Raw genomic sequence first — 10,187 nt, 5'->3', positions numbered from 1 at the left:
CATGGTCAGATCTGTACCAATATGTAGGTTCCATTGTTATTTTTTCTATACGTCACAATTCATCTGCAGTGGATGGTTGGATAGAAAAGTGCTTAATGATTAACAGTAATGCAGGCTAGTTTAGCACATATCGATAATATTGATACCAAAACAGCAGCCAATCAAGTGGCAAATCTTAGCAACAGATCCATAGTTATTTAAGTCTTACTATAGAAAAAGCACTAACTCAATATTTTAACATTTATTCTTGCTCCCATCCGTCTCATAGCTTTTTAAAAAGCAAAAAAAAGTTCATTTATAGTGGCATTGATGTTAGAAGCCCAAAAGAAAATAAACCAAGAGACAACTTCAACTACAATAACAGTCTGCTGAATGACCCAAACTCTGAACAGTAATTTGGTCAGTTCATCAACATCTATGGACTTCGGAAATTATTGTGTGTGTGTGTGTGTGTGTGTGTGTGTGTGTGTGTGTTAGGAATCATACAGGAGACTCCCCATTTCCAAGCCAAACACAATGTATGGCGCAGTTGTTAGAGTATAGTAAGAGAGGAAATTACAGTGAAATTGTCAGTGGGCAAATGTACAAAATCAGCAGGGGATCAAATATTTTTTTTTCCCTCACTGTACATACATACTGTAATGTACTCAGACATTGATGGTCAGTTCATCAATGTCTGAGCAAGACCAAAAAAAGGACATCCAAACAATGTTGGTGTCAGATGCGAGGAGCATCTAAAAAGTCTTTATTAAGCTTTAAAATAACCCTTCTAAACTTTCTACACAGTAACATGACAACAAAATGCCTGTAGTGAAGAAATAGGCATTGAATCAATCCACACATAACTTGTACATTCAGCAAGTACACAGCAGAGTGCTCACAGACAACATATATGGTAGCAGCTTTGAGCACAGCGACAGAATTCATTAACCACCCCCCTCCAAAAAAAAGAAAATATTGCACACAGACAAAATATGCATAAATACAGATACTGAACACCAACACACACTGGACTGGATGTAATAATAGTGACTACACAGTTCAAGTGTCTGGCTGGGATTAATGGAAAAGTTGTGACATTAGTATTGTAAGAGTGACTGCAGCATTGGAGAGACTGCAGCAGTCATTTCTATACCCCATAGGTTTATTTCATAGAATACTCTAATGCCAATGTCTCAGGTTTAAGGCACTAGAAATAGGTATTCCTACGTATTACATACATTACACTGGTGTGTACATTGAGACCACCAGTAAAGTGGTCTCCATGTTCAGATGTAGAGATAGACAGTGGTGCAGGGTTTGGTTCATGTAGGAAACATCCCAAATGCAAGATTTGCGTACTCCCAAGTATTTGTATAGTCCCTATCTGTAGATTAGCAAAAATATTAACAGATCTTTAAAACAGAATATTTCTTAATCAGTAGTCAGAACATAAACACTTGGTATTTGAAACAAACACAGCATTAAATGTTTTGAATGCGCTCAAAATTAAGCAAATTCTCCATTATGCAAACAGTCCTTTTGGAAGACAAACATTGAAAGGTCTTAAAATATTAAAAAGGCACAAGAAGCAATCGATATCTTTATCCTAGTAGTGCATGGTGTAAAAGACTTCGGAAATTAGTGTGTGTGTGTGTGTGTGTGTGTGTTAGGAATCATACAGGAGACTCCCCATTTCCAAGCCAAATACAATGTGTGGCGCAGTTGTTAGAGTATAGTAATTGGTTTGATCTTTCAATGGGAACCAATATACAAGTACTAGCTATATATATTAATCTCTTTAGGAAGAATTAGTGAAATTTTTTAACAAAGGAAGATGCTCTCATAACAAATTGGCAAGTAGTCTAACTGGTAGTCCCCCCCATGGTAGTCTAAGTGGTAGAAGCCTAACCCAGGAAGTCAGCTATTCAGAATACTAGTAAAGGAGAACTTAATACGGTCTCATCACTGGAGTGAGTCTTCATTTAGAAATACTTTCACAGTTGAAATATACGGTCAATAAATTTGTTCGTCACTCTTCTCTGAATCAACAACTGCTGAGTCAGCCAGTGACAAGCATTGTGTAATTCACAGTTCTGTGTTAGCTTGAGTGTATGCAAGTCTGTGTGTGTGTGTGTGGACTTCTGGAAAACATCGGAAACTGTGCCTACTGCTCAGTGCATTTAGGATACGACAACAACACCAAACACACATACAGCACACCAGAATCCATCTCCCCCTATCCCTCAGACAGCCAGGTCGTTACACTCATGGCGGACCCCATTAGTAAAGCTCATTGGTATCTCTGAACTATTAAAAATGTCCCATCTCTCTTTCCTTCCATCAGAGTCGTCTAGGGACTTCCAACCCCTCAGTTAATCTCGGCTTCATGTCGTGAGTCTTCAGAGACAATTCTCACCTCCTCAGGCTGCTCTCTCTCCCCCCCTCTCCAGCCTCCGCCACCTGCAGGCTGTTTTCCTCAACTACTGCAGGGGCTCCATTCTCCAGGTGGACCTCATGCTCATCTAGCTTCATCTTGATGCACAGAAAGTTGCCCATGCAGATAACGATGGAGGCCAAAGTGACTTCGCAGCCGGCCAGTAGGAACACATACATGTAGTTATGGGTGGCATCCAGCAGGCGACCTACAGGACACAAACCCGAGGTTATAGATTTCTGGTTTCATCACTCATGTAATGATTAATAAAGAAATGTTAGCCATTTTACATCAACAGAGTGTAATCACTATTGTTGTACAGACAACCAGCCTGAAACCCAGATAAGCAAGCAACAATTAGAAACTGAAGTGTCTAGGATAAACTCCCTAATAAGACTGGAACTTCAGAAGAAACCTACAGAAGAGCCTGGACTCTTATGGATGCTGTGATTCCCTTCTATACCACACCTCGGTTCAACCCCCCGAAACATCTGACCTGTGTGTACTGACCTGCTCCAGGGGGTCCCACCAACACAGCGACTGCCTCCATGAGCAGCACCAGTCCTAAAGCACTGGAGAACTTCTTGGTGCCCACGATGGCCATGAGGACCTCAAACTGCAGCGCCCCCACCATCCCGTATGAAAGCCCGAAGAAAATACAGAACACAACCAGACCGGGGTAGTCGGTCGCCTGCCAAAAGAACCAGGAGAAATACTTAATGTCCTTAATGTTTATAATTAAATGGATACCATAACTTTACATCTTTGCAGTGTCTGCAAATGTCTGTCAGTTCAGGAATACAACAATGCTACAATAAGCATTGATAACATGTTATTTGTGCATTGTTACCACACATCCATACATATCAAATCCATATAAAAGACTTTCAGCCTTACCTGTGAGCTCACAAGGTCAGTGATGCCATTAAATAGTATGGCAAAGCTGAACAAATACACACATCTGGGCCGGACCCACTTCAACCCCGCGATCAGCCCGCACGTGGGCCGGGCAAAGATGTCAACGAACCCCAGGATGGTGAGGAGAAGGGAAGATTTGGTATCTTCATTTCCCAACTCCTTGGCATAGCTCACCACAAACACAGGCGGTACAAACAGACCCAGTACCATGATGGACGCAGCTATGGTATAGACTAGGAAACCTCGGTCTTTAAATACACTGAAGTCCAGGAGCTTTTTCTTAGGTACTGGCTTTTTTTCCACCACTTCAGCAGACTGCAATTCCTGTTTCTGGGGCTTCTTGGGGCCCACCAGGGGCCTCATAAGGGCCCCACAGGCACAGCAGTTGAGAAGCAGGCCCCCCATGATCAGGAAACCGCCTCGCCAACCGAAGTTTGACTGCAGCACCTTAATGAAAAGAATAAAACAAATGAATGCAGCCGTGCAACTTTGATATTACACCAATAATGCACATCATTTCCATTTAATGATGGTAATCTTTCAGAGTAGTAAACACATTTTACTTTGTTCATTCACGTTTTGTCCCCAATAAAAGCCGTACATCGGAGACAGACAAGTGTAGTACCTGTCCTAGAGGAGAAAGGCAGCAGAGGGCAACAGGGCTCCCAGCAGCAGCGAGTCCATTAGCCAGGGGCCTCTTCTCACTGAAGTAACGGTTGAGCATGATCAAAGATGGCTGGAAGTTTAGCGCCAGGCCCAGACCTGGTAAATGAGGACACTTATATGATTTTGTATTTCATTAGAAATACCCATTGGTTACTGCTAGCTGCATCTACGGATGCCCGAATAAAACATTTAAACATTTTAAATTAGATGAATCTTAGAAGTTGGGCTTCAACATAAAAAATGCATGTACCACCCTAAGGTCTTGAGGTTAAAATTAAATGGCTAGTCAAAATCTTTGATCAATGAGGTACATCATAATTACAATTATATTCCCCTGCCTCATAGGCTTATTGGGATATAGTCTTCAATAACAGCATATTTAAATCACCACAACAAGGTCCTTGGTATGTATCCACTATCTTATAAGTGCCTCCAGATGATGAATTTGAGGACAGAGTACCTCATACTGAGGTATTACAGCAAGCACCCAGTGGCAGCATGGAGTCCACCTTCAAACCCTACTAGGGTGACAGGAGCATGTCATCCACATGATGGACGATCCTTGACAAAAAGCGTTTTTTGTGTTTTTCTTTATATTTATTCATGTTCTCATGTTTTGGTTGCAACAGACACAACCCAGTTAAATCTATTATTGTACTGACCAGTCATAAGACTTTTGGGTTGTAGACTTGTTTTGGTTGTTTCCTCCAACCGTTCAACAACCGATAACTCCAGTACAGAGCTGGACGTGTATATTAATTCACAAACCTGTTATAACTCCAGTACAGAGGTAGATGTGTATGATACTGGTGGACAAGGATGCAAGGATCATTCCCAAGGAGGCAAACAGCCCTCCCACCATCATCACAGGCCGACACCCAAACCTATTCACCAGCACGCTGCAAAGTGGACCTGCACGCATGGGGGTAGACACAGAGAAGATCCTAAACCGGTTGAATCACCCAAAAAGGTACAGTGTCTGCTGGGTTCTATTCTAACTGGTAATGAATTACACATAATTGCTGTTCCAGGTCTAAATTAGTCCAGGATTAAAATGGACCGATGACCAAGAGCAGGGGAACTGGCTTCGAGGTCCATAATTTTGTTTGAGTCCAGACACTAGTCAAGAGGCAGCACGCCAAAGTCTTTCTGAACATTGTGACCTTTTGGTTGCCACTCACCACAAGTGTTTGGAAAACACTTGTTGAACATACTAACAAATACCACATAGGTTTACCTGTGCCATAGAGCATTGCCAGCAGTAAAGAAGAAATCCATGCACAGTCGCTGTATCCCACTCCAAACTCCTTGATCAGCTCCTTGAAGAACACACTGACAGCCTTGGGGAAGGCGTAGGAGAACCCAGTTATGACGAATCCTCCAACTAGCACAGCCCAGCCCCATCCTCCATCTGGCGCTTTCACATCACTAGGCTCATCATCAACCACGGCTCCTCCCATGATCCTCTTGGCTAGGAGGTTCCCTCAAATTGGCAACTGAACGAAAGAGATGGAGGGAAAGGATGTACAGTCATTGCTAAAGGCATTGGCCCCCTTCCACTTTCTTCAAATAATTCAAATGTCAATTTCAAAAAGTTTTAGAGACAAAGTATTTGGTCTTCACAGTTCTTAATTTCACTGTTACTATTAGAGGTTTTATTTTTTTTATTCAAAACCTAATACGTAAATATTTCAATAGAATTGACAGCCTAGACTCGTGTTTATCACATTCTTTGGCCAAAATGACCACATTCAAACATTTCCTTTAGTCATGGATGAGCTTCCTGCACCTCTTTATGGGCAGTTTGGCCAACTCTTGTGGAAACCACTCCAGCTCTCCCAGATTTTAAGGGTATTTACCAACTCTTTTCAGATCTCTCCATAGGGAGGCATGTAATTTACATCGGGACTCATTGCAGGCCACTTCAGAACAGATCAGCGTTAAGTATTAAACCATACCTGGGTGCTTTTTGAAGAGTGTTAGGTGTCAATGTCCTGCTCTCTCCAGGAGAGAGAACCCACTTTCTGACATTGGGTTCAACATTGCGCTCCAGAATGACTTGGCACACATTCAAGGCATCCAGCTCTAGCATATCAACCCCAGAATATCACTATGTCTGTGATTGACTGTGGGGAAAGTGTTCTTTTCTTTTAAGGTTTTAATTTTCCATACACAGAGATGTTATGCTTTAACAAAAAGGTATATTTTGGTATATCCTATCCTGAAGGATTAGCGCATGTTCAGGTGTGTTTAGGCTAATTGCTGTCAGGCTTTCTTATGTCTCTCAGCAGTGGGGTCCTACTGGGTCTCCTACCATACAACCTGTGGCAACAGATGGTGATTTGAAACTGTTGTTACTTGTTTCAGAAGGTCAGCTGGAATCTGCGTGCCTCTTGATCAAGGTGCTTTTGCATTTTTTTGAAGCAATTCTACTTCACAGTGTATCTTGCAGGTACATCCAGGGATGCTTGGCTACAGTGGCGTGTGCCTTAAACTTCTTGACGATAATACGTAAATTGGAAACAGGAACATCCAACCTCTGGAAATGTAGCCTTGGGATTGTCCATGTTCAGCTGTGATCTTGTGTCTGACCTCCTCAGACCATTGTCTTTCATGCTCATTTGGGTACAGTACACAGTAACAAAACAGGACAATGAGACTTCATCTCTTCAAACTGGCTGAATTAGCTATTTATATATTGCAGACACCTGCAACTCACCACAGGTGAATTCACTTCCAAAGTAAAGGAGAATCACTAGCATGACATCCCAAATTTTCTGGATATCCATCTACCAGGAGATTTTATAGGCTTGAAATGTTTCACTTTATGTGTAATGAATCTAAAATATATGAAGGTGTCACATATGGATGTGAATTACAGTAATAAAAATTACTTATCCACGATATTCAAATATGGTGAAGGACTGATGCAGTACAGTACCATACAATGTGTGCAGAAATGTGCTCTGGAGAGACTGACATTAAGGAATACATCTATGCATGATGTGTTTCAAAACGTGCTGTTGGTTGGCTTCTGGTGTTGGCATGTAGAATATCACCAACCAATCAGATATGAAAAAGAAAATTAACTCGTAACATCACCTTCATAATCCACTTCTATTTCAATAAAAACATGCCTAAATTGATATGAGAATTATATCTAGCATGTTTTTGTTTATAATGGTTTAAAGTGATGCAGCACAGTAACTATTAGATCAGAATGTTACTCCAGCAGTGACAGTACTGTCCCAGCAGCCAGAAGCAAACAGCTGTCTCCTATAGAATTCTGCAGTGAATCTGCCTCCAGGATGGAAGGCATGTGTGAAGTAATGCAAAGTTGCCTCCCCTTGGCCCATTCTATAACCGTGTGCCCTGATCCCTCATGACCCACGCAGCATTCAGCAGGCATCCCTTTATCAGCCCTTCTAAAATAAGACCCTGACATTTCCCCATCCTCCCACACACAGGCAGCACACAATAACTAGGATCACTTTCTCTGTGGATTACAGGCGGGAAACATGGAGACCTTTAGTAAAGAGAGTGCTCTGTTACTACTGCTCTTGTCTCTCCATTGGACATCCCACTGCAATTTCCTGTTTGGAAATCTGTATGGCGAAATTGTAACATCACATTTGCAAACACATTCTCTCAAACAGCAGTGCATCTCATCCTTGTAGACCACCGATTATAACAGACAACCGAGGTATGTTTTCGTGTAGAGGTAAATAAAAGAAAATCTCAATGCTCTTTGATTCTCCTCATAATGTGGTGAATTCCCTCTCTCACTAGTAAAGAAAAAAATGAAAGGTCCTATGAACAAATGTTCCATGACCTTTTAAAAAATAAAGGGGAAACAATTTAGCAAAATGTATAGTCTATGCATAAATATTTATTATAGATCATTAATTGATTCAGATTAATTAGTTTTCAGCCTTTTTGTAGTAATTGATTAGGGTCAGGGCGCAGGTGCTTAGAATTAACTGCGCAGAATAAACTACAAAATTACATGCGTTTGACACGCCGGAGTGCAAAAAACCAAAGAAACCAAAACGCCTAGCTTCTAATTTGATGGTTACTATTAGACAATATGATAGACATTGTTCCTTTTAAAAGCGCCTGAACATATCTAAATAACATCAAGATAAAGATGAGAAGGCTCTTCAACATCACTTGGACTTAATTGGATTAAAAGGCATCCCATCTAAACAACTTGTGCAACTCAAACTGATCAGTACGCAAATCATAACAGGTGTGCAAAAATCAGTATATAGTCTAGGCTTTTAAAAACACTGTTAGACTTCATATTAACCTAAAAGACTAAAATACGTTATTCAATAATGAAATAAACCGATTTTTCTGCTAATCTCTTAAAAGAATGCTATTACAATAAAACACCACTGGACAGGGATGCAAGGTTAAACCGTTTGACTGACCGAATAAGACCACCAGAAATCCGAACTTCAAACCTTTTACCGTCTCCCAAACGTTATTGATGCCAAATTTTTCAAATATAATTATCAGTGTTGTTACCTCACTGGATGCTTGAGGGTTTAGTTGCGACTTCTAGCCTGGATCGTCCGTTCACGTCTCCTCGTATGCTGCTTTGGGGAGAATGATAAACGTCCGTAAATCCAACCTCTCAAACCCACCCATATGCCCTACGCACTTATTCGAAGTGCCCTCCATGGTCACGTGTTGCTGACGAAACTCAGAAGATAACTTCTACGGTGGCTAAATGTTTAATAAATCCATCAACTTTGGTACGTACTCGTGACTTGGATGTTGAAATTAATTGTCCAGTTGTACTTAATAAAATTAGCTTTGTTTTCGAATTAATTCACACTTTACCAATACATTTTTCGTTTTTTCATTTACTTTGAGGTATTTATACATTAATATGTTTAAATGAATGCACGCCAATCCTTTCTTTTGTGTGATATTGCTCAAGTTCAAAAATAACGTGGTGCCTTATCGGATTCCACTTCACTCCTGGAGGATGCATCATTGCAACTCGCTGGAAGGGGCCACTGGAGGGTTACTCACTACCTACACATGATCGTTTTTCCTTCCTTTGGGAATTGGGACACTTGGCGAATGCGGGTGGATTGCAGAAAGGAAGGGTTCATTTAGGATTAAGCTATTTTATCTTCTACTCCAAGAGGAAACTTTTTAGATGGTAGAGGGTCCTAAAGCCCCCAAAGGTATCGGTTTCTCACCTGCTGAAGTTGTCTTTTAACAGGAATGACGCAGTGGCACTCGGTCAGCTGACTCACAGGACTGCGTTATGTGCACTGAGAGCCCTCTTTTGTCGACTAGTGTTTCTAAAGACATGCTGTGTAATGCATTACTGTGAACAGATTACTGTGAAGGCTGTGTGCAGTTGAAAACGTAGTATTTTTGTTTTCTTTATGATATTTATAAGTCAAAATAACACTGACATTTTATAGATTATGCAATTTGTGTGTAGAACTGTTTAAAAGTAAAATCAGAGGAATTTCAACATTTCCAGGTGGGATGGAACTTTTGACATACTTTGAATTAAAAACAAATCTGTTTGTAAAAGATGCAGTAAAGAGGAACTTCATCAAACAAAGAAAATGTCTGGAAACCGAGGGAAAGAATGTGAACCTCCTCAGTGCCCCCAGCAAAGTCAGCCTACATAAGGGGTTATAATTTGTGTGTGTATATGTTACATTACATTGAAGTGAGTGAAAATATGATGTTTGAAGCTGTATTCAAAATAATGGAAACACCATATGGAAAAGGTCTGTTACTTATCAGTAACAAAATCACAAATACACAGCTGCAGTGGTCACATTAGGTTGATTGCCAAATTGCAGTACATATGTGTAGGCTAAATGCGTGTGATAATACTGATAACTGAATTTTCCAAGCAACATCAGGCATCCAAAATTTCCAGAGGCCAAATTAAAGGTGCCAAAATTGCTTGTGCATCGGTCACAAAAACTGCAAAATGTGTCAAGGGGGAAAAAATCATGACACCATGTCGAACATGGACAAGTCAAACGAGCACAAACACATTGTGTTATTTTATAGTTCTGCACCAAATCATTTGGATTTTATTCTAATCTGGCCTTGTTTTGGGATCTTTAGAATAATACCCAGTGTGCTTTGCAAATGTTGCTCACAATATGTTTTTAGCACACCATCCCATTACATTTAGTTA

The 10,187-nt window shown here is 40.6% G+C and overlaps 1 protein-coding gene across 1 annotated transcript; it reads right to left on the bottom strand.

Moving 5' to 3' along the window:
• Positions 1-711: 711 nt before the first annotated feature.
• Positions 712-8,670, bottom strand: slc16a3 (solute carrier family 16 member 3). Its single transcript, XM_010888631.5, has 7 exons — positions 8,531-8,670; positions 5,238-5,496; positions 4,769-4,912; positions 3,960-4,096; positions 3,314-3,781; positions 2,927-3,107; positions 712-2,624 (listed from the first exon to the last, which is right to left on the bottom strand). The coding sequence occupies exons 2-7, from the start codon at positions 5,458-5,460 to the stop codon at positions 2,395-2,397; spliced, it is 1,383 nt and encodes a 460-aa protein (XP_010886933.1). The 5' UTR covers positions 5,461-5,496; positions 8,531-8,670; the 3' UTR covers positions 712-2,394.
• Between the last annotated feature and the right edge of the window lie 1,517 nt (positions 8,671-10,187).

Source organism: Esox lucius, chromosome 5 (genome assembly GCF_011004845.1).
Source record: "Esox lucius isolate fEsoLuc1 chromosome 5, fEsoLuc1.pri, whole genome shotgun sequence".
In the NCBI taxonomy this organism is placed as follows: Eukaryota; Metazoa; Chordata; class Actinopteri; order Esociformes; family Esocidae; genus Esox; species Esox lucius.
Note: the sequence above shows the minus strand (reverse complement) of the source record. Positions and strands in the feature narration are given on the sequence as shown.

Bases quoted from the DNA above. Each gene is read 5' to 3' on its own strand.
- slc16a3 (XM_010888631.5), bottom strand. From the start codon at position 5,460: ATGGGAGGAGCCGTGGTTGATGATGAGCCTAGTGATGTGAAAGCGCCA. The intron at 4,097-4,768 runs GTTTGTGAATTA...CTCATTTACCAG, and splicing joins CTGTACTGGAGTTATAACAG to GTCTGGGCCTGGCGCTAAAC. The intron at 2,625-2,926 runs GTCAGTACACAC...TGTGTCCTGTAG, and splicing joins GGTGGGACCCCCTGGAGCAG to GTCGCCTGCTGGATGCCACC.